We start from the raw sequence: 25,190 nt of genomic DNA, 5'->3' as shown, positions 1-25,190 counted from the left end.
GATAGTATTTTACCATACATGGAGTATTAGAGGTTGAATCTCAGTCACTGCTTCTTTCTTGATATGGTGCTGGGAGATGGAAGCACTGTGGAAGAGGCACTAGCAGTTCACGAGAAGAGGAGAGGAGTAAGATCTAACAGTGACCCTTGTTGGGTGATATAAAGTCAGTTTGGAACTCTGAAGGGAGTGCAAGTCATACCCCATGTGGTTTTCCTAGGGAAGTCACTGCAACATGAAAACTGTTAATTGAAGAAGAGGAGAGGAAAACTTTGCTTTCATGCTGGCAGTCTGGTTCTCCTCAGACTATTTGGCTAAATTGTCGGGCTCAACGGGTAGTGATCAATGGCTCCATGTCTAGTTGGCAGCCGGTATCAAGTGGAGTGCCCCAAGGGTCGGTCCTGGGGCCGGTTTTATTCAATATCTTCATAAATGATCTGGAGGATGGTGTGGATTGCACTCTCAGCAAATTTGCGGATGATACTAAACTGGGAGGAGTGGTAGATACGCTGGAGGGGAGGGATAGGATACAGAAGGACCTAGACCAATTGGAAGATTGGGCCAAAAGGAATCTGATGAGGTTCAATAAGGATAAGTGCAGGGTCCTGCACTTAGGACGGAAGAACCCAATGCACAGCTACAGACTAGGGACCGAATGGCTAGGCAGCAGTTCTGCAGAAAAGGACCTAGGGGTGACAGTGGACGAGAAGCTGGATATGAGTCAGCAGTGTGCCCTTGTTGCCAAGAAGGCCAATGGCATTTTGGGATGTATAAGTAGGGGCATAGCGAGCAGATCGAGGGACGTGATCGTTCCCCTCTATTCGACATTGGTGAGGCCTCATCTGGAGTACTGTGTCCAGTTTTGGGCCCCACACTTCAAGAAGGATGTGGATAAATTGGAGAGAGTCCAGCGAAGGGCAACAAAAATGATTAGGGGACTGGAACACATGAGTTATGAGGAGAGGCTGAGGGAGCTGGGATTGTTTAGCCTGCAGAAGAGAAGAATGAGGGGGGATTTGATAGCTGCTTTCAACTACCTGAAAGGGGGTTCCAAAGAGGATGGCTCTAGACTGTTCTCAATGGTAGCAGATGACAGAACGAGGAGTAATGGTCTCAAGTTGCAGTGGGGGAGGTTTAGATTGGATATTAGGAAAAACTTTTTCACTAAGAGGGTGGTGAAACACTGGAATGCGTTACCTAGGGAGGTGGTAGAATCTCCTTCCTTACAGGTTTTTAAGGTCAGGCTTGACAAAGCCCTGGCTGGGATGATTTAACTGGGAATTGGTCCTGCTTCGAGCAGGGGGTTGGACTAGATGACCTTCTGGGGTCCCTTCCAACCCTGATATTCTATGATTCTATGATTCTATTTGATGTCTAAGCCCTAGACAAGCAGTTGCTGATAAGGCTGGCCCTGCAGGAAGTTAGGCTGACAATGTTTTAACTGGAAAAAGAGAGGTCAAGAGATAAACATAGTCCAGAGCAACGTACTGCCATCAGCTATTCCAACCCAAACCCACAATCAGACCTACATGAGTGAGATTTGTATTTTATTTATTTTTTTAAGATGAAAGGCTGTTCCGTTCCCTTAACAAGAAGCCGTACTTATTTCACTCAACATTAATGTCACACGTAGTGTCATAGCCAGGTCATGCGTAGCCAGACCTAGTAGCTGGAGTCAGAGTCAGCAGTCATGAGACAGTAGTCAAGAGTTGGCTGGGTGAAGATACCAGGAGGCTAGAAGCAGCAGACAAACTGGAGATCAGAAACCAGAGTCAGGATACCAGAGAGTCAGAGGAAGGAGCCAAGCTGGAGGTCAGAAACCACAGCTCAGATGCCAGGAAATCAAGCTGGGAGAGCAGGGACAGGAAGCACAAGGCACACAGTCCAGAGCAGGGTGGAGCCCAGTTCAGACAGCTTACTGTTCCTGCTGCTGGTTTAAGTAGAGCCAGCAGGTCTGTCAGCCATTCTGGGACTTCAGAAATTGGACCTCAGGGATGAAGCCTCACATTGGGGCTGGGCTTCATATATCCCAGGTAAGTGATTGTCAGTAGGTTGCCAAGTGGAGGTTTGGGGTGAGGCTACTCCATGAATCCTACAGACCTGGGTTCACGATTTAGGGGTCATAACATAAATTAATTTTTCCACCAGGTAGATGTCTACTGTATAGTATTTGGAATTCAAATCAGCATTGCTCAGCCTCTCAGTGTGGTTCTTGTACAGCCAAATCATGATATCTGAGACACCAGCACCAGGCACTTAATTTTCATCTTCTTCCTTTAACAATCAGAAAGAGAACACCCAAATCATGCCATTTTTCAGCTGTGTGAGGCCACCAGCAGGAGGCTGGCTTTAGAGACAATTTCCATTTCAACTGCTATTAACAGCTGATGCAGGGGAAAATGTGCTTCTCTCTTTATGAGCATTCAGAATGCTCCATTGACTAAAACTGATGCAGCTGCTTGTTCAAAGGTGAACTACACAGCTTTACAAAAATTAACAAGCCATTAACAAAATAGGCATATTTAAATGCTGAACTGTATACACTTTTTCAACAAAATATATGAACATCAGTTTCCTTTTTCACTTACCTTGCAAGATAAGAACAAGATTTAGGGACTAATTCTCTTCTCTCATAGTTTTTACTCCATTAACTTCCATGGAGTTACTTCGATTTACATCAGCCAGAGGAAATTCAGACCTACTTACTGTTTCTGCTGTGACAGCTAACACACATAATATAAAGCACATAATATAACATTCCCTGCACTCACTTAAACAGATATACTCTCCACTCTTGAAAAGAAAATACAAAAACCTGCACCCAGCAGGTAAATAAAGGAAGAAGTGATTTTTTAATATTTTGTTTTAAGTATTTGCAATTTAAATCTGTTAAATTCAGTTAATGGTTTTGGATTTCACTGTAAAATGCAAAGCTGTTTTGGGGTGATTGGGAACATGCATTTAAATAATCACTAGAGTTTACAAGGGGGCTCTGGTGCAATCCACTTCATCCCCGTCTACTTCTCTCTTCCAAAACCCCAATCTGATGAACAGACTAGGCTTGGAGATGCCTCCCTAACCAAAAGATCTTCCAAGACAGGATTTGATGCCAAAAAATTTAACTATGCAGTGAAACCAACCCTCCTGACAGTATTAGAAACTACCAGATGTGACGGGTTCCCCCCAGGGTGCTACGTGGAACTGGAGTGCCACTGAGCCCTTTGACCCACTAGCATGGGCTCCTTCTCACACAATGTTGCTGTGACAAGTTGCAAAGCCCTCCAAGCTTGCACTTTCACCAGAATTCACACAGGTAGGGACACACCCAGCTTCCCAGCCCAGGACCCCAGAGCAGTACCATCCTGCTCTGGTCAAATCTGGCCAGTATTGGGGTTTAATACCCAGTCTGCCTCTCCCTCAATGTGAAGAGAACAACGCACACTTGTGGTAACCAAGCAGAGATTTTCCCCAAGCACTCCAGGCAAAGCTTACTGGTTTACATTAAAATATAAAATAAGTTTATTAACTACAAAAGGATAGATTAAGTGATTATAAGGGATAGCAAACAGATCAAAGCAGATTACCTAGCAAATAAACAAAAACACAATCTAAGCTTAATATACTGAAGAGATCGGATATCAGTAGCAAATTCTCATCCTGAGTGATAAAAAAGGCTGGCAGATTCTTAAGGCACAACACAAGCTGCTTTGGCTCTGTAGCGTGGGTTTTCCAGATTTCATACACAGGCTAGAAATCCCTCTAGCCTGGTACCATCACCTCTCACAGTTCAGTCCTTGTTCCTCAGGTGTTTCCAGGTGTGTTATTGTAGGGAGAGTGAGGTCCCATCATGATGTCATTTCTCCCCTTTTATCTTCTTCCCACTTGCTGGGAAGTTCTTTTGCTGTGACCTGGGTCAAACAGTTCCCATTGTGTAATGCTATCTCTGAGAGGTTTCTGTTGTACACAGTTCCTGGGGTAATCCTTGTGCTTGTGTGCATTTCCTCACTAAGCCATTAATCTTGTTTGGCCTTTTTACTGTTGTACCTGAAAGGCTGCTTGTGGGTGTTTTCAACCTCACAACATGTTTCAGTAACACATATGTAGCCAAACTTCATAACTTCACATACAGTGATAGCACATTCAATCCAACAAGATATTAATGTCTAGAAGATCAAGACTTTTAGAATGATACCTCACAAGGCACACTTTGTGCAAAACATATCCTAATTACATGACATTGGTGAATACTGGGGTGCCAGGATGTCACATTAGGGATGGGAGAAATTAACTTTTCTGGGAATGTTTCCAACTAAACATTCACTATCAGAATCTGTTGGATGCTGAATCCATATCAACGCCCCAGCATGTGGGACCACAAGAGGGCACAGCTTGGCACCACTAGCACACTTTACAATATTTGTACTTCTTTGGGGGTGGGGGAGTTCAAAAACCCAAACACCTTTGGATTAACTGGAATCATACCCAACTGGGTATTCACCACTTTGCTACAAACTATACTAGTTTAATTCATGCTTGGTTGTGTTTTTCTGAAGTAACAGATGAAGGCCTGGCGGGATAGAAAGGAATAGGATCATTCCATCTTTGGGGTTTACTGAGTCCAGCCTGACCTGTTGACAGTAAGATGTCAATTTATTGCCAGTGTGGCTAAACTTTGCTCAGTATCTAACACTTTTAAAACGCATGTAACCATTAGCAACCACTGTGTGTCAGTGTACAACAAACCGAAATAAACCCTCTGTAATTCACACAAGTAATAAAAGCTTCCACCTCTCTTAAACCCTACAACTTAAAGCGCTATGAAAATGTTCACTGTGAAAACTGGAGTATTAGCTCAATATACTAGCGCAGCAATTCTCAAACTGTGGTTGGAAGCACCTACCCTAATGGTAGGCATAAAAACAAACAAACAGTTACCTACTTTTCGTAACTGTCGTCCATGCTAGGTGCATGCACACTCACATGCACAGCTGCCTGAGATTTTTGCCTTGGTGTATCCATAGGGCCGGTTCTGGTGCCCCCTGGAGTGCTGCACTCATGCACCGGTCTGAGGCGCTGCCAGATCTGCACCCTTTCAGATCTTTATTGCCATCAACTCCGAAGCAGGGAAGCAGGATGGGTCATGGAATGGACGTGAGCAACACATCTTGAAGAACAACCATTGCGAAAGGTAGGTAACCATTTTTTCTTCTTCGAGTGCTTGCTCATGTCCATTCCATGCTAGGTGACTCACAAGCAGTATCCCGTAGAGGTGGACTTGGAGTTCACAGACCTGCTGACTGCAACACTGCTCTGCTGAAGCTGGCATGCTGCGCATGCTGGGTGATGGCATAATGGGACATGAAGGTATGGACTGAGGACCAAGTAGCGGCTCTGCAGATGTCTTGAATCGGCATCTACGTGAAGAAGGTTGCAGATGAGGCCTGTGCTCTGGTGGAATGGGTGGTTACAATTGCCGGCAGTGACACTTTTGCTTGTTCATAGCAGAACCTGATGCAGGAGATTCTGAGAAGAAACCAGCCAACCTTTTATCCTCTCCGCCACTGCAATGAAGAGCTCCGTCGACTTATGGAAGGGTTTGGTTCTTTCAATGTAGAAGGCCAGGGCCTGCCTAACATCTAGAGTATGCAACCTGCGCGCTTTGCTGGATTTGTGACATTTTGGAAAGAACACCAGAAGAAATATGTCCTGATTAGTGTGGAACTGTGACACCACCTTTGGTAAGAAGGCTGGGTGGGGCTGCAGCTAGACCTTGTTCTTGTAGAACACCATACAGCGGAGTTCGGCTCTAAGTTCAGAGACTCCTCAGGCTGAAGTAATTGCCATCAGGAAAGAGACCTTCCATGAGAGGAGCAGCAGCAAACAGAAGCTAACGGCTTGAAAGGGAGGGACCCAGGAGCTTTGACAGCACCAGGTTCAGGTCCCAAGGTGCGATAGGGTCACAAACTTGAGGATAAGTCTCTCCAGACCTTTTAGGAACCTGACTGTCATGTCATGAGAGAAGACGGATTTACCCTGGACTGGAGGGTGGAAGGCTGAGATAGCCTCTAAGTGAACTTTAATTGACAAGAGGCCCAGGCCTTGGTGCTTGAGATGTAGCAGGTAGTCCAAGAAAGAAGGAGAAAAGGTTCTGGTCCGAGGCCAAATATGTAAAACACTTCCATTTGGCTAGGTAGGTCGCCCTGGTGGAGGGCTTTCTGATACTGATCAGGACTTGTTGAACTTGCGCTGAGCATGCTTGTTCCTCCAAATTAAGCCATGCAGCAGCCACACCATTAGGTGCAGGGACACTAGGTTCGGGTGCAGCAGATGGCCGGGGTTCTATGAGAGTAAGTCTGGCCAGAGTGGAAGCTCTAACAGCATGCCAAACCAGTGAGGCGCGGCCACGCCGGAGCTATCAGGATTACCTTTGCCCTGTCCGCTGGATCTTCAAGAGGACTTTGTGAACCAGTGGTACCAGTAGAAAGGCATATAGTAGTGTCCCTATCCACTGAAGTAAGAAGGCATCAGATAGGGAACCTCTGGTAAGCCCACAAATAGAGCAGAACTGGTGACGCTTCCTGTTCTGCCTGAACGCAAACAGGTCCACCTGGGGACTCCCCCACCTCTGGAAGATCACACTGACCACCATCTCTCAGTGGAGTGACCACTTGTGGCGAGATGAGAAGGACCTGCTTAGAAGATCCGTTAGCGCAGCACTCCCCAAACTTTTGGGCGTCATTCCCCCTGCTTACCCCTGTCCACGGAGCTGGGGACACAGGAGCGGGGACACGGACAGGGGTAAGGAGGCCACAGCTGGGGGTGGGTCTGGGGCTGGGAGCGGGTCTGGGGCCGGGAGCAGGGCCGGGGAGGGAGCAGTCGGGCCCTCCCCCTCATAGCCTCAGCCCCAGGCCAGGAACAGAGCCATGGCCCGGGCCAAAACTGGAGGCAGGGGTGGGGGACGGAGACTCAGCCATGCCGCAGTGGTGGCAGGCAACCAGGCCCCTGGCCAGGTGCGGAGCTGCAACAAGGCTGGGGATGTGTCCAGGTGGGAGGGCCAGTGGCACTAGTGCAGCTGCAGTGCTGTGACTTCTTGTCCATGCAACCAAATCACCAGGAATGGGGCTACAGCTGGGTAACAACAACAATAATAATACAAAGGGTGTGTGTGTGTCTGTGTGTGAGAGACAGTACACATACAACTGTAGGTAAATAATTTTCAAAGTGTGATTTTTAAGTTGATGGTATCACTTTACAATCCCAACCACAAACAAAGCAAAATAAAAACATTCTGACTGAGAGCAACCAGCAAGGTAAATCTCATCACACTTTGCACTTCAACTTGCAGAGTGTCTAGAAGAGAGACACACAAACGATGAAAGGTTTAGAAAACATGACGGATGAGGAAAGATTAAAAAAACTGGGCATGTTTAGTCTTGAGAAAAGAAGACTGAGGGGAGACCTGATAACAGTCTTCAAACAATTGTTATAAAGAGGAAAGTGATCAATTGTTCTCCATATCCACTGAAGGCAGGACAAATAATAGTCAGGTAGATTTAGGAAACACTTTCTAACTACAAGGATCATAGGTGCTGACTCCGTGGGTGCTCAGGGACTGGAGCACCCACGGGGAAAAAAAAAAAAAACACGCACCAATCAGCTCCTCCCCCACCCCCGCCTCCCTCCCACCCACCAGCAGCCCTGCCGATCAGCTCCTTCCCCTTTCCCCCTCAGTGCCTTCCACCCAGCACTGCTCAGCTGTTCAGCGGCAGGCAGGAGGTGCTGGGAGAGAGGAGGAGGAGCAGGGACAAGAAAAGGTGGAAGGGCAGGGCGCACTCAGGAGAGGGGGCAAAAGGGGCGGGAAGAGTGGCACGGGAAGAGGAAGAGTGGGTGCGGGGCAGGGGTTGAGTGCCGCCAGGGAAATCAGAAAGTCAGCACTTGTGACAAGGATAATTCAGCTCTGAAACAGGTTACCAGGTTGTGGAATCCCCATCATTGGTGGTTTTTAAGAACAGGTTAGACAACCCCCTGTCAGGAATGGTCTTGGTATATTTGGTCCTACCTCAGCACAGAGGGCCATCCCTTTGCAGCCCTACATTTCTATGATCCTACAGCACTGTCAATATGAGAATTTCAAAGCTTTTTACAAAGTATTAATTAAACCTCAGAACTCTCCTGAGAAATAGCCATGTCATTATCTATATTTTACAGATTAGAAAATTAAAACAAAGTGGCTAATTGATTTGTCCAAGGTCATAAAGAAAGTTGGTGGCAGAACCAGAAAAATAATTCAGATTCCTTCACCCCCAATCCTGTGCACTAGCAGCCTTTCTGAAGATCTTCAAAAGGTCAGACTGCGCATTAGTTGCAGTTATTTTCTCATTCCAAATCAAAGTTAAATGAGCAAGTATCTCAGATCTCTAGACTCCAATCTGCAAGCTCCCCTCATTTTTCTACTTTACCAAACAAGAGCAGTAGGACTGTGCATGTAAATCTGCAGATTTAAAATGCTTAAAAGAAAGTTGCTTATAATGCAGTCAAGCCATCCATATCTCACTCCCACATGAGCCTCAGGCTCTACATGAATTATTAGACCTAGCCAGACTCTTCAGACTCTTTCTTCAGACTCTTCTAGTAAGTCAGTTAAATTAGTGTCTTGGAATAAAAAGGTAATTTCTTAACTGGAGAATTTGCTATGGTTTTAAGATTCGCCCTGTCAACAGTCAATGTTATAGTCTTGTAAATTTTAAAAACTTGAGGTGATAATTGAATATCTATTTCATTTTCCTGGGTATGTTGCAACCTTAATGTTCTGCATTGTAACTTTTAATTATTGGGTGAATTTAGCCTTCATTAAGGTCCTGAGCCAACACAAATCTTAATCGAAAACATAATTTCAAGCATATCAATAGTCCCACTGAAGTCAATGGAATTGCTGATGTGCTTGAAGTTAAGAACACACTTACATGCTTAGCTGGGTCATGACTTAAAGCCAGGGGACAACCACACTAGCCAGAGCCAGACATAGCGTAACCAGGTAGAGAGGCAAGCTTTCCCTCAGAACTTCGCCTACGTCTTTTTGATCATGGCTGGTAGTGCTCCCTTCTAGTCTAGTCTTGACACCTCACACCGCTCTGCCAGTGCACTTCAATCTGGAGTTCACCTGAGCAAAGAGTGACAATTATGTTCAGCTGGGGGAGGGGGTCCCAGAGCTCGGACTCCAGCCTGAGCCCTATCATCTACACAGCAATTTTATAGCCCCACAGCCTGAGTCCCGCAAGCAAACCTGGGCCAGCTATGGGTGTTTAATTGCTATAGATATACTCCGAAGGTGAAAAACTAATGTACCCACCCACACATTTTCCACATGGGTTATAATAGTGGAGGAATTCCAAGGCTCATACAAGAAAAGAACAGGAAGAGGCCTGCTGGGACAGTCACTCTCTTCTCCCCTTATCTAATTCTCTCAATCCCTTTTTCCACCCCTTTCAGCAAACATCTCAATCTCCCTTTTCTGCAAAAAGGAATTTATAAGAAATATGTGGTGTGTACTGTTATACTGTGCCCTAACATTTCAAGTCCAACAGAAAAACAGCTCAGTTAATTGCACAGCTCTTGCAAGAAACAACCCTAAGATTACTGGGCAACTGCAAGGTACTCTGATCAAATCCAATAGAGCTTTTCTTCTGAGATTCCCAACAGGTGTAGCTATCTATTTCTGCTACAATATCAGCTCTTACAGAGCAGGAGTTTAGGGTCATAGCTTTGCCTTCTTATTACAAACACATCCACCTTCTCTTCCAGAGAAGCATCATATGACTCCAGAACTAGGCAACTGAGTTTTAATCCAAATTCAGGTAACTGAAACTGAGAGAACACAAGAAACATTAGAAAATCCACCATCTATACCCAGTAGAAAGTGGAGGACATTTTACTAACTAAGGAACAGCCCCACAGGACTTTAGTGATACTATTAAGTTTAACAACAGCTAATATAACTGAAATGGAAAGTGAAGATAGACAGCATCAGGTTAAAAATAAAATACCTCAAATATGGGGATTCATGGAAGAGGCTAAGAAGAAAAAAATACTCCTTAATGTATCAGCCTCTTCACAGCATTTAATAAACCTTACATCTATACTTCATACAGGATTAGTCCTGACTCACAGGCATAGTTTGACTTCTATATTTGTGGGGCTGCGCCAGTCAGGCCAATGGGGCCATGTGTGGGGGGGCAAATTCCATGCCTGCCCACAGGGGTGCCATTTCAGATTTTTTGGAGGGTGGAGGGGCAACTTTAACCATGATTCCAGGGTCTACTTGGAAAACTGAAAACTCTAGGTTTTTTGCAGATAATAACTTAGAAATCTCCGACAGGAGCATTGTATCTAGTTCCTATATCAAGAAAGAAAATTAAATAAATATTAGACCCACTCAGCTCTAATACTAACATGTTCTGACATCTTGTGGCAAGTCACTTAAGGGCCACTGGTTAGGTTTAAAATCGTAATGTAATTCTTACTCAGATACTCTTACTAAAGTCAGAAGGGATCATCATGATCATCTAGTCTGACCTCCTGCACATTGCAGGCCACAGAACCTCACCCTGTAATAAACCCCAAACCTTTATTACTCCTGTAATAAACCCCAAACCTCTGGCTGAGTTACTGACATGGTTTAAAGACTTCAAGTTACAGAGAATCCACCATTCACTCTCGTTCAAACCAGCAAGTGACTCGTGCCCCATGCTATAGAGGAAGATGAAAAATCCCCAAGGTCTCTGCCAATCTGACCCAGGAGAAAATTCCTTCCCAAGTCAAAATATGGTGATCAGTTAGACCCTGAGCATATGGGCAAGACCCACCAGCCAGATACCTGGGCAAGAATTCTCTGTCGTAACTCACAGTCCTCCCCATCTAGCGTCTTGTCTCCAGCTGTTGGGGATTTTTGCCACAGAAAGACACCATTGGGCCACACATCATTGTAGGCGATTCTGTCATACCATCTTCTCCATAAACTTATCAAGCTCAATCTTGAAGCCAGTTAGGTTTTTTGCCCCCACTACTCCCCTTGAAAGGCTGCTCCAGAACTTCACTCCTCTGATGGTTAGAAACTTTCACCTAATTTCAAGTTAAACTTGTGGATGGCCAGTTTATATCCATTTGTTCTGGGGTCCACATTGGTGCTTAACTTAAATAACACCGCTCCCTTCCTGGTATTTCTCCCTCCCCTGATGTATTCATAGAGACCAATCATATCTCCCTCAGCCTTCTTTGGTTAGGCCAAACAAGCCAAGTTCGTTGAGTCTCCTCTCATAAGGTAGGTTTTCCAATCCTTGGATCATCCTCATACCCCTTCTCTGCACCTGTTTCAATTTAAAATCATCTTTCTTAAACATGGGAGATCAGAACTGCACACAGTACTCCAGATGAGGTCTCACCAGTGCCTTGTATAATAGTACACCTCTACCCCAATATAACGCGGTCCTCGGGAACCAAAAAAATTGACTGTCTTATAGGTGAGACCACGTTATATTGGGGTAGAGAGAGGAACCCACTCCCCATCCCAGCTCACCTCTGCTCCGCCTCCTCTCCTGAGCGCGCCACCGCCATGCCGCTTCTCCCTGCCTCCCTCCCTTCCAGGCTTGCTGTGCCAATCAGCTATTTGGCACGGGAAGCCTGGACAGAAGGGAGGCGGGGGGAGAAGCAGAGCGGCGGCAGTGCGCTCAGGGGAGGAGGCAGAGCGAAGGTGAGCTGGAGCAGGGAGCAGTTCCTCTGCGCCCTCTCCCCCCACCTCCCCAGTTACTTGCTGCAGCCCTCCCTGCACCCCCCCCACCCCAGCTCACCTCCGCTCCGCCTCTTCCCCTGAGTGTGCTGCCACCGCTCCACTTCTCCCCCCTCCAAGGTTTGCCACAAATCAGCTCTTTGGCGTGGCAAGCCTGGGAGGGAGGGAGGGATGGGTGAGAAGCAGAGTGGAGGTGAGTTGGGGCGGGGGGGCTGCAGCAAGTAAGGGGGGGGTGTAGAGGAAGCGCTTGTGGTAACACGAATTTGTGATTTTAAACACGAATTTAACACTAATTCAGACATAATGAGAGGGGCTGCTCCCCGGAGCGCTGCTTTACCGCATTATATCCGAATTCGTGTTATATCGGACCGCATTATATCGGGGTAGAGGTTTACTAACACTTCCCTATCTCTACTGGAAATACGTCGCCTGATGCACCCCAGGACCACATTAGCCTTTTTTCACAGACACATCACATTGATGGCTCATAGTCATCCTCTAATCAACAAATATACCCTGCTCTTTCTCCTCCTATGTCACTTCCAACTATTATGTCCCCAGATTATAGCAAAAATTCTTCTTGTTAGTTCCTAAGTGCATGACCTTGCACTTTGCACTATTAAATATCATCCCATTTCTATTACTCCAATTTACAAGGTCCTCCAGATCTTCTTGTACAATATTCCAGTCCTCCTCTGTATTGGCAATACCTCCCAACTTTGTGTCATCTGCAAATTTTATTACCACACTCCCACTTTTTGTGCCAAGGTCAGTAACAAAAATGTTAAATAAGACTAGTCCCAAGATTGATCTCGGAGGAACTCCACTAATAACCTCCCTCTAGTTCAGTAGCTCTCAACTTATTATACCTTGTGGGATGCATATGCAGTTCACAATGTGTTACCTGGACCACAGGGGCTGGGACCCCAGACCCCGTGGGGCTGTCCAGCAGTGCCCCAACCCTGGACCCCAATCACGCCCTCCACCGCGCGGCTGCCCCGGACCCCAGCCCACCCGGGATCCCCCCCACGCAGCTGGAGCTTGCGGGGCAGGCCAGGAGCCCTAGACCCCACGGGGCCAGCCAGGAGCCTTGGACTCTGGACCCTGGCCACGCGGGGCTGGCCAGATGCCCCAACCCCGGACCACCACCGCACGGCTGCTCCGGCCCCAGAGCTCATGGGGCCAGGCAGCTGCCCCTGAACCCCTACCCTTCGGGGCCAGCCCAGAGCTCCAGACCCGCAACCCCATGGGGACAGTCCCAACCCCAGACTCACACCACATGGGGCAGCCCAGCAGCCTGGACCCCTCCTCACCAGGCAGCCAAGAACCTGGCATGCGGGCAGCCTTTAGCACACAGCTGAGCTGGGTGCTAATTGGGCTGCATGTGGGCCAGGGCAGAGAACCACTGCTCTAGCCTGACAGTTCACCTTTCAGTATTACCTGTTGTAGTCTCCCCTTTACCCAGTTCCCTATCCACCTTTCAGTTCCCATATTAATCCCCATTTTCTCCAATTTAACTAATAATTTCTTTTGTGGAACTGTATCAAATGCCTTACTGATATCCAGGTAAATTAGATCTATTGTACTTCTTTTGTCTAAAAAAATCAGTTATCGTCTCAACGAAACGTATTAGTAACTTTGTAGATTTTTCTACAATTGTTTCAATTGTTGTATTCAATAGGTAGTAACAATTACTTTCGGTCATTTAGGCTACTTACTTTTTGCAGGTTTCAGAGTAACAGCCGTGTTAGTCTGTATTCGCAAAAAGAAAAGGAGTACTTGTGGCACCTTAGAGACTAACCAATTTATTTGAGCATGAGCTTTCGTGAGCTACAGCTCACTTCATCGGATGCATACCGTGGAAACTGCAGCAGATATTATATACACACAGAGATCATGAAACAATACCTCCTCCCACCCCACTGTCCTGCTGGTAATAGCTTATCTAAAGTGATCATCAAGTTGGGCCATTTCCAGCACAAATCCAGGTTTTCTCACCCTCCACCCCCCTACACACAAACTCACTCTCCTGCTGGTAATAGCCCATCCAAAGTGACAACTCTCTTCACAATGTGCATGATAATCAAGGTGGGCCATTTCCTGCACAAATCCAGGTTCTCTCACCCCCTCACCCCCCTCCAAAAACCACACACACAAACTCACTCTCTTGCTGGTAAAAGCTCATCCAAAGTGACCACTCTCCCTACAATGTGCATGATAATCAAGGTGGGCCATGTCCAGCACAAATCCAGGTTTTCTCACCCCCCCACCCTCATACACACACAAACTCACTCTCCTGCTGGTAATAGCTCATCCAAAGTGACCACTCTCCCTACAATGTGCATGGTAATCAAGGTGGGCCATGTCCAGCACAAATCCAGGCTCTCTCACCCCCCCCCCCCCCGGGAACACACACACACAAACTCACTCTCCTGCTGGCAATAGCTCATCCAAACTGACCACTCTCCAAGTTTAAATCCAAGTTTAACCAGAACGTCGGGGGGGGGGGGGTAGGAAAAAACAAGGGGAAATAGGCTACCTTGCATAATGACTTAGCCACTCCCAGTCTCTATTTAAGCCTAAATTAATAGTGTCCAATTTGCAAATGAATTCCAATTCAGCAGTTTCTCGCTGGAGTCTGGATTTGAAGTTTTTTTGTTTAAGATAGCGACCTTCATGTCTGTGATTGCGTGACCAGAGAGATTGAAGTGTTCTCTGACTGGTTTATGAATGTTATAATTCTTGACATCTGATTTGTGTCCATTTATTCTTTTACGTAGAGACTGTCCAGTTTGACCAATGTAAATGGCAGAGGGGCATTGCTGGCACATGATGGCATATATCACATTGGGGGGTGAGGGGGTGAGAGAACCTGGATTTGTGCAGGAAATGGCCCACCTTGATTATCATGCACATTGTGAAGAGAGTTGTCACTTTGGATGGGCTATTACCAGCAGGAGAGTGAGTTTGTGTGTAGGGGGGTGGAGGGTGAGAAAACCTGGATTTGTGCTGGAAATGGCCCAACTTGATGATCACTTTAGATAAGCTATTACCAGCAGGACAGTGGGGTGGGAGGAGGTATTGTTTCATGATCTCTGTGTGTATATAATATCTGCTGCAGTTTCCACGGTATGCATCCGATGAAGTGAGCTGTAGCTCACGAAAGCTCATGCTCAAATAAATTGGTTAGTCTCTAAGGTGCCACAAGTACTCCTTTTCTTTTTACTTTTTGCAGTTCACCAAGCTTGGAACAGATCATTTAACTTTAGGAAAAAGAAAAGGAGTACCTGTGGCACCTTAGAGACTAACAAGTTTATTTGAGCATAAGCTTTTGTGAGCTACAGCTCACTTCATCAGCCCTTTCTTATCTTAATCACCTGTTTATAAAAAAATTCTGACTCCCTGTCTCAGAAGCACAAGCTGGTAGCAGCATGTGTCCTGTCTTCTCTGCAGAACTCATTACGTTGCATACTCAGGCTGCCTGTCTGAGGCTTGCAGTTTTGGGAGACAATGCCCCCCATGCCCTTCCATCAAACTCCAATGTCCTGAATGCTTTTTTCTACCTGATATCACTTATCCACTTAGAGATTTCTCAGACACACACACACACACAGTTCAAAAACACTTCCCCCTGACCCATTTTAGCTTTCATATTCTAAAACCAAAGCCAGTCAATTTCCAAAAGCAGAGTATCTGCAATGACCAAACCTACTTTTCACAACAGTAGACAGTTCTAAAACAAAACCCCTATTCCTCTGCAAAACCATTCCATAGCCATCTCTTTCAGCTCCCTCCTAAAAACTAGCTTCTCCTACTCAACTACATCTTGAGGCCAGGTCAACGTGTAAAACTTCTGTCAATATATCTAAGGTATTCAGGGTGTGAAAAATCCATACTCCTGAGCACTGTAGCTATACTGACCTAACCCCTGGTGTAGATGCAGCTAGATCAATGGACCTAGCTACCATCTGACCCCCAACACTCAGGGAGGTGGTGTTCCTACAATGACAGAAAAATCCCTTTCATAACACTAGACTGTGTCTATAGTATGGGGTTATGCTGGCATTGCTACAATAGCGATGCTGCTGCTATAGTACCCGTAGTGTAGACATGGCCTACGTCTTGGAGTGGAGGAGGAAACAGAACCACCAAGATGCAATATGACTCCTGAGTAATCTGTGATCTTCACTTTGTCCTTCCTCTGCACATCCCCTCTGCCCGAACACACACTCACACTCACGCTTTGGGTCTGTTTATGACCTTCATTTTGTGGGACACATTGACCATATTGTTAGATCTTTGGGGCAAGAACTATTTCTTTACTAGTTTTTGCAGGGCAGCCTGCACATGTTTAGATGCTTGACAAATCACAATGCCAGAACACAGAGGACTTGCTTGTTAGTTCAACAGAAAGAAAAGTTTAGATTTTTTTCCAGGGCTGCAGTTTTTCTTTTGCAGATTAAAGTATTCTGAAATTCCAGTGCCAGAGCTCTTTACAGTAGGAACACTATGGACCTGTCATCTCTGACACAATCCCCTTGGCCTGGGATTTTCAAAGGAGCCTGTTTATTATTATTATATTGTTAAGGTCTACAGTGTGCTAGAAGCAATCCACAAACAGTCCCCCCAAAGCAAACTATCATTACCCTGGTGTATTTATTATCATAAACAAAGGGAGTTGGTGCCAAAGCTCATTGAACTTCAGTGGGAACTGGGTGTCTACCTCCCTTTGGCTCTTTTGAAAATCTCAGCTTAAAGTTACTAGTTTTCATGGTGATGTTTCCCCATGGATTTGCAGAGAGGATTTCTCAAATGTTTGATTAAACTGTTTTAGAACTGATTTTAAAAACTAGAATAGGTGAGGAATGCCACTAAGGAATTCCCATACTAGGTACATAGGTTGGCTCTACAAAGAGGATAATCTGGTTCATACAAATAATGAAGAATTTCACCACAGCAACATCTGAGTTGATGCTCTGTCAGACACTTTTTATGATAATTTTTTAAATTTTATTTGGCCAAATTCATTTCCAAAAGTACCATGGGACAAAGATTAAAGAATTAGAAAGCCTGCTACCTTCTTGGCCTTTCCTTATTATCTAGTCCCTCTCTCCAAACCAGAAAAATGATATGTCCCTGTTTCCTACATCTGGAATGCTCCAAAGATAACCTTGGAAAATTCACTCAGTAGTGAACAGATTGTTGCATTTCATCAAGAGAAGATGTCAGTGGAGCATATTTGGAGTTTACAGTGTGTCATATTTAGTTGTGTGTGTTGAGGGGTACTTGACTATGGCTTTCGTTTATTAATGCCTGGGAACACAATCATTTTGAACTGATTTTTACATAAAAGTAATTCCTCATATTATTTGAATTTCTAAGTTCAGATTTTTTTAAGTAATGGTAACAATCATAAATACTAATAAAAAGATTGACTTTAAAAATATTTGTATTTAGGATTCATGTAGATGGTCCTTCATTACCATAATCTGTGAACCTTCCACACACTTAAAAATAGACATTTGTACTCTGTTCCCAGACTGTAGGAAAAATAGCCTGATTGGTGTATGAGCTTTAGTTGTATTTGTCTGTACGTTTGAGCAGGTGTGTTGTGTCCATTAGAAAACTCTTTGGCACTCACTAAGTCTATTCAGTATATCAGAAGAGTTGCTCCTGATTGATAGGAGGTATACATCTCCCCTCTGCCCCCCACCTAACCAGGGTGGAATATTCTGCCTCTGAGAGATTATCACTGCCCAGCCTAGGCAGTGGTAGACCAAGGCCCAGAGAGCAAACCAGGGTGTTCTGTGTTTAACAAGACATTACACTGTTGCCAAACTCAATTTAAATCCCTATTTCTGTCCCACACATAAACCTCATCCAAGTTCTGCTAATTTTGTCCTCTCTGATCAAACAGTGCACAAACAAGGATATAAATAAAATCAAGTCAGGTATTTGAAACACATAATGGAGAGTTGGAGAGGGTAATATGTTGCTCCCAAGCTGCTTTAGATGATCTCTCCATTTACCTCAAGCTGACAGAAGAGAAAGAAGGAAAGGAAGCAATTTAAAGCTGCTTCTTCAGACACTCCTTAAGCCAGTAACCAGCCCCCACACCTGTCCTCACAGGGCAGGAGGGCATACCTTACTTTATTTACTTTCAGCTGAGTAATATCACTGCATCTTTTGAGGGAGAAGAGGAATTCATTTGATTGCTTTGTTTTTACCATGGATAAAGAAGAAAAAAGCAAAAAGTAACTGACACTAACGCAATACACAATCTGATCATAGAATATCAGGGTTGGAAGGGACCTCAGGAGGTCATCTAGTCCAACCCCCTGCTCAAAGACCAATCCCCAACTAAATCATCCCAGCCAGGGCTTTGTCAAGCCTGACCTTAAAAACCTCAAAAGAAGAAGATTCAACCATCTCCCTAGGTAATGCATTCCAGTGCTTCACCACCTCCTAGTGAAAAAGTTTTTCCCAATATCCAACCTAAACCTCCCCCACTGCAACTTGAGACCATTACTCCTTGTTCTGTCATCTGCTACCACTGAGAACAGTCTAGATCCATCCTATTTGGAACCCCCTTTCAGGTAGCTGAAAGCAGCTATCAAATCCCCCCTCATTCTTCTCTTCTGCAGACTAAACAATCCCAGTTCCCTCAGCCTCTCCTCATAAGTCATGTGTTCCAGTCCCCTGATGTTGGTATCAATCACACTATTGACTCTATGTTTGTTATTGCTAAAGGGAATAGTTACTCCTCTTATTTGCCCACAACATAAGTCAGATGAAAGGGGAAAATGAAACATTTTACCTCCACTGAATATTTATTGAGGTCTGAATTTGAAATTGCAGGATTTCCAGGAAACTTGGTTTTTTGATTACATCCAGTATTGAATTTTAATCATAACTTGTGAAAACCTAGTGAGCTCTAAACCCAAATACAGTTCTGACTAGAGGGACAGATAGGAAGATACTATGTTAAATACCTGACCAACACTTGGAATTTTTTAGACCATCCCATCATAGCCACTCAGTCATACTCCTTTTTATTTCTGATTAGTTGAAAGGGCAGGTCACAAAATCTGCTTACGTTTGAAGTCTATAACAAGTCAGATGGAAAGTGTCGTAATTCAAAAATTTAACATTTATACATTCAGCAGGGAAAAAAAAAAAATCTAGTCTCAGAGAAATTTCTCAGTGTTTTCCAACAAATTTCCAGGATCAGTAGCCATCCTGTTTCAAGACTAAAAAGATTAAAAACAATAATGTTTAACAAAAGAACTCAAAAGACAACATAAACACAGAGATTGTGCTGCTCATTCTGTGGGTGAAATTCAATGCACCCATCTCTCCTATTCATCTTCACTCATGTCAATGCCTGCAACCAACAGGAGCGGGTGAATAGGGGTCTGAAGAATATAAAGGGAATGGCACTTAGTTATTAGTATAGTATGATGGGCCGAGTCTCTTTTTATATAGAGTCTGCTAGAATGTTTTTCGTCTTTTGTGGTATGAGATCACCACCAATCTGCAGAAATTTACATCAAGCAACTATTTCTGAGGTCAGATTGCAGGATGGGGCAAGAGTAAGTTCTTTCCTAGACTGTGAGATTCACATCACTAAGACGGAAAAAACCAAGACAATTAAGAAAAAAAGTCACAAGGGAGAGAAACAGATCTTTGAGTATACACCATAGCTACAATCTAATAGACAAACTTTTTTACTGTCTCCTAGATACCTTACAAGAAAATTAGAGTGTGGGGATAGGGGAGACAGTGTATAAAAGTGTCCCTCAACAGGGCAGGTAGAGCCATATTTCAAAAGGTATTTGGGCACCTACAAATGTTGATAGGAGCATAGTGGGACTTTCAAAAGCTGCCAACTTGCTTAGGCCCTTCTGAAAATTGCACTAGGAGCCTATTTGTATCTTAAGGCACCTAAATATCTTTGAAAAGCTGACCTAAAGTAACCACTGGCCAGTCTCCAATAGGATTTAATGATACATTTATATTTTTCCCCACAAACATTTAGAAACAAACAACTGAGATATCATAAATCATCACACAAGAACAAAATAGTCAATTGTCAAAAAGTTTTTGTTTTTTTTAAAAAGAAAGAGGAGGATCGGGGAAATCCTAAATGGTGGCTACCTAAAATTACAAAAACACATGCCTGAAAAGTAATATTTTTATTGGCTGTGGGAACTAGGAAGGAATGGTGGCCAGACGCTTAAGGGCAGTGAGTTCCACATATTAGTGGCAACCCCTGCAAAGGCCCAGTCAATCGCCATTCTAGACCCTTAAAAAGGCTGAGGGGATCAGAGCACAGAAACACACACAAGAAGTCAAGAGGAGGTCTCAAAGATAGTAGCTTCCAGCAGGCTATATTTTAAAATCAACTTGTTAACAGGTTCTAGGGCTAATAGAAGGGAAAATGTCACATCACAGGCCCACTCTGGAGCGGTCCTCACCAGCTCCAGTGTCAGATCGGACAGGGGCTTTGAAAGTAGAAGAAATCTTTGAGACTCTGATGGCTTGGCGAACACATGTTTCTGGTAGTGAATTAAAGGGCATGTAATGCAAAATACAAATAGCTGAGTTTTCAGCAGGTATTTCAAGCCTGACTCCTAAAGTTAAAAGCAAAGGATTAAACTAATCCTTATTTAGCTAATGCAAACAAAACCTTTCAAATGTAGCAGCTTGAAAGTTTGATTAGGCAAGAAGCGAACTTTACTGTTCAGAAATAAGAAGTCACAATTGCTGAGATTGCTCATTTAAAATCAAAATGGATTTTTTTGGTGGCAATTTTCCAGTGGATGCTGCTTATAGACCTTGAACTTCAGTCAAGAGAGCAGAGCATAAAAGCTTTTCACTGGAAAGTTAGACCTACCATTGATATGTGCCAATCTGAGTTCTGTTCTATGGAGTTCAAGAGGCTTTAACCAGCGGTGCAAGGAAAAGATGGAGTTATGATACCCTCTCTTCTTTAAACATGTTAGGAAACATTCTTGTTTTCCAAGCCCTCAGCTCCAATCACTTTTCTAGATTTCTTTTTCTTTTCTAGATTTCTAGAGAAGACTTACACCCAACGAAGCTGGCCAATACTCTAAATCTCTGAAAGCAGGATGAAGTAGGGTGACCAGATGTCCCGATTTTATAGGGAAAGTCCCGATTTTGGGGTCTTTTTCTTATATAGGCTCCTATTACCCCCTACCCCGTCACAATTTTTCACATTTGCTGTCTGGTCACCCTAGGATGAAGTAACTCCATAATGATATAATTTTGATACTAATGCACACATTTTCCTTGAGCATGAGATACTTAAAGTTCACACCAAACTGTAAAATTAAAGGGGGGACATAGTTTAAAAAGATTAAAAGTGAAATAACATGAATGATCTAGTATATCTTTGTATGCAGTGCTGTAGCCATGTTGGTCTCAAGATATTAGAGACACAAGGTGGATGAGGTAATAACTTTTATTGGACCAAATCTGTGTGGCGTGAAAGTTTGTCTCTCTCACCAACAGAAGTTGGTCCAAAATGGTAAAAAATAAATCAACATGATCCTGGGTTAATTAAGGGACAATAATTTGACTGTTGGGAGGGTGGGGGGGAGGGAAGGGCTGATGCAACTGGATGGATTTCATTCCCTACAGTTCAGAGACTGCTGTTTTGAAAAGGCTCCACAGAGTGCTTGGATGAGCTGTAAAAGTGGAGGAGCCGCTCTTGGAATTAGTAGTGGCAGGAGCACAGGCAGCAAGAGGGAGGTGTGGAACTGAGCTATTCTTTCCCTCCGAGGCTCCTGTTGGGTCTTAGCGATCAAGGAATTTTGCTCCTCTTTCAGCCAGGTGATTGTGTCTCTCATGAGCTACTTCCAGGCTGTTCCCCATCAACTTAATTGCACTGCTCTAGACGTGGCTAAGATAAGAGTTTCAGCGTAGCAGCTTATTTTCAAATAAATTTGTTAGTCTCTAAGGTGCCACAAGTACTCCTTTTCTTTTTAAGATAAGAGTGGAACTGGCAGCCAGCAAACCTTACATTTTGGGTTGCAGAAGCCATGTTATTAAGGCCCAAAGTGTAGGTCTGGTAAAAAATAAATTCTTTTAGAATTAGAGACCAATATCTTGAGAAAGTTGTTTTTACTCCAAATGAACAGCTTATTGTTTAGATTTAAAAGCATTTCCAAACATTACATCACTGTGTAGCCACTAGCCTAATGAAGTGACACGGACTACCATTGTTGAACCAAATTGAGTGAAGTATAAAAAGTAAACTGATTTTTTAAATTTCTTTGTTCTCATCAGAAACAAATATTAGCAGCATAGGTTCCAAGTGGTTTATTTTGTTATTTTTTAAAACTACATTCTTCAAATTCACGGAACCCCAGTTACTTTGTTTGTTAGTTTATTCTCCTCTTTCTTGCTTTTAAGTTGGCAACAATTATTTTAATAGCGAAGCTTCACCAAATGCTGACCTCTCGACTTCGTTTACTTTCATACTGATCTTCAATGGATCCTGCCTACTCACACAATACAATCCTAGATTCAGGGACAAAGGAAAAGACGATTGTCTGATTGATCTTATCTCACTTTAAAAATTAAGGTAAAAGTCTCCAGGATATGTTTGCAGGGAATGTAAGGTCACAGCTGTCAAGAACATTTATGGCTCTGGAACAATGAAATCAGGAGTATATCTAATCACAGCTAAGGGACAACACTTAAAAATACATGATGTATGCCACACATTGATAGCATCCTAGCTGTAGAACAAGGTGTTCTTGTCGAAAGATATTCCAGAATTATTAGGTCTTCCCACTGCATGTCAAACTTCTTTACAATCACCACTGCTTTTCCCTGTCCTGCCTTCATCCCCAAGTTTGTCCATATTGCATGCTAATGTGATGTGTGTGTGTGTATGGGGGGGGGGGTGGAATCACTATTAGAGATTGGAATGAAAACACTTTGACCGTCTACATTTTACTTAAGAGAGATAGGAACCAGGGCCTGCCGATATAAGAGAAAAGATTTACTCCTGCCTTGCCTATGGCCAATCCACAGAACATTTCTGCCCCCTACAATGTAGGACGCACCCGATATGACTCAACAACAAGCCTACAGTTAAAAGACTGACAATATAACCAGATGATCAAGTTACCTCACCCTAAACCAAACCTCACAGCTGTCAATCCCTTTGAGTGGCTCAGGCAAGAAGTACTTGTGGCACCTTAGAGACTAACCAATTTATTTGAGCATAAGCTTTCCTGAGCTACAGCTAAAATCCATGGAGCTCCACTTCCATCACCGCACTCATTTACAGTTGGCAGACACAGCACTGCCCCTACAACAAGCAACTTGAGCTCTTGGCTCCTCTTCTAACGTTTACAAACGAGAGTTCCCACGCTAGATGCAGCAATGACACTTTGCTACTGGTACCCGAACAAGCTAGATGCTTTTCTGCCATGGCACTGTGCTCCTCGGAAAGCAGCTGGCACGCATCCCCTCTTCTCCCATCCCAGCTGCACTGGAGCCGGAAAGGGAGTCCTAGGGTGGGAGGAGCAAACTGGCTGAGTCAGCCCCCAGCTGTGGGGTAAAGAATTCAGGGTACCCGGGGGTCCTTGGGGAAGGAGGTCGTGGCCGCGCCGGGGATGAGAGAGACCCTGGTTGCTGTCTCGGAGGGGGCCAGGCTGCCCCCCGGGGATGACCGGGTGCCGAGGATAAAGAAGGGGGGGATCCAGCGGTGCGGGCTCCCTGGCTAGGGTGGCGCAGGCCTCTCCCAGCCCGATCCCTGGAGGCATCCCGCAGCGGCTGGCGCAGAGCCCGCCCCCGCTCCTAATGGATGGCCGGCGCGGCGCGGCGCGGCGCGGCCCGGCCCGGCCCGGCCCGCAGGCGCTGGTCAAGCAGCGGCCCAGGCTCACCTCCTCTGCCTGCTTGCGCAGCGCCTTCTCGCGCTCGTACTGCGTGAGCAGCTGCTCGTTGTCCTCCCGCAGCAGCTCCAGCTCCACCTCGTGCTCCTGGTTGTCGGTGAGCACCGAGTCCAGGTTCTCCAGCACAGTCACCACCAGCGGCATCAGCTCCTTCACCACCTCCTCGTCGTAGCAGCGGATGAGCCGCTCGAACTCGCGGTAGATGCTGTTGGCTAGGCCCGACACCCGCTCCGACATCACCGAGCCCGAGCAGTAATCGTCCCCCGGGTACCCCCCCACGCCGCCATCGTCCAGCTGGATCTCCAGCATCCTGCTGCCCGTCGGCCTGCCGGGCTCCAGGGAGAGCACCGCCGCCGAGGCACCTGCCGCTGCCGCCGAGCCTGCCTCCGCTTCCCCTTGGACGTCGAGGCTAAGGCTGCCGCCGGGCTGTGCCCGTCCTCCTCTCCCTGCGCCAATGGGCACTCCCAGCGCCGCCTCCTACGTGCTGTGTCATCGCCAGCTCCACACACGGGGGAGGGGACCAGGCCTCTCCGGCCGAGGCTACCCATAAGGAAGGCAACATAATCATACACTGAAGGGTTAAAAGTAAACTCCGCTCCATCCTCACTCTCCCTCCAAAACCCCCTACTCCACCCTTTTATGCAAGAAGACCTGCAGTAGTCCTGGTAACAACAATGATCCTGGGGTAGTTTTTACTAATGAAACGGGCCCCATCTGTTTAAGGAGTTAACCAAAAGGGACCCAGATAGTCTGTTTGTTAATTAGAAAGCTTCAAGGGGGGCAGGGGAAGGTTATTGCAGTAAATTAAATACTTACATGGTTCTCGATTTAAGGACTCACTATTTAGTATACTAGGTACTGTATAGCATATAGCAAAACCAGGGTCTCTGTCCCCAATCTCGGCAGACTGGATGAGTTTCATCTCTACTAGACAGACATTATCTTTGCATTTATGTCATTTGCACAACCGCCCATGCCCCCTCAAATATCTAGGTGCCAGCAGAGTCCAGTCTTGTAATACAACCCACAGGATACACTGAAGTCTACCTGAAACTAGATATTCAAGGCTTGGTGGGTTTCTTGCCTCAGGGGTTCATTGAAGAGTTATCTAAACTCAAGGACTGCACACAAAATGCACAAGCTGGAGTAGTAACCTGCATGATTGCTGCAAAGGTGCGACTAAGGGGTACAAAATGAGAGATCCCCACCATGAAGGCACCCTAACCATTTGATTGAGATGGACCCAATGCAGCATCTTGACCTGAACAGCAAAGCTGTATTATATGCTGGGATCCTGTTATCATGGTAAACTACATCAGCTCTGTGTTCGTGGCGAACCAGGGCACAGTACCCAGCCTGTCTGACTCACGAAAGACCTTCCCTGCCCCCCAGCCTCTGCTTGAACCAAAACCAATCAGAAGAAAGACTTACAAAAAGCAATGAAAAGGCAGTTGGAGACACACCTAAACCCCTGAGACAAG

At 45.2% G+C, this 25,190-nt stretch overlaps 1 protein-coding gene across 31 annotated transcripts in view; it reads right to left on the bottom strand.

Moving 5' to 3' along the window:
- MAPK8IP3 (mitogen-activated protein kinase 8 interacting protein 3) overlaps positions 1–24,194 on the bottom strand; it is a 154,665-nt gene extending 130,471 nt beyond the window's left edge. For 13 of the 31 annotated variants that reach the window (XM_073362974.1, XM_073362986.1, XM_073362975.1 and 10 more), the window contains exon 1: positions 23,701–24,194. In XM_073362974.1, coding sequence (XP_073219075.1) covers positions 23,701–24,018 — 318 coding nt within the window. In that variant the 5' untranslated portion in view covers positions 24,019–24,194. The remainder of the gene's footprint in view (positions 1–23,700) is intronic. The other 18 variants (XM_073362990.1, XM_073362985.1, XM_073362983.1 and 15 more) reach the window with 2 other exon arrangements.
- Between the last annotated feature and the right edge of the window lie 996 nt (positions 24,195–25,190).

Source organism: Lepidochelys kempii, chromosome 10 (assembly GCF_965140265.1).
Source record: "Lepidochelys kempii isolate rLepKem1 chromosome 10, rLepKem1.hap2, whole genome shotgun sequence".
Lineage (NCBI taxonomy): Eukaryota > Metazoa > Chordata > Testudines > Cheloniidae > Lepidochelys > Lepidochelys kempii.
This window is presented reverse-complemented; position numbering and strand designations above follow the sequence as displayed.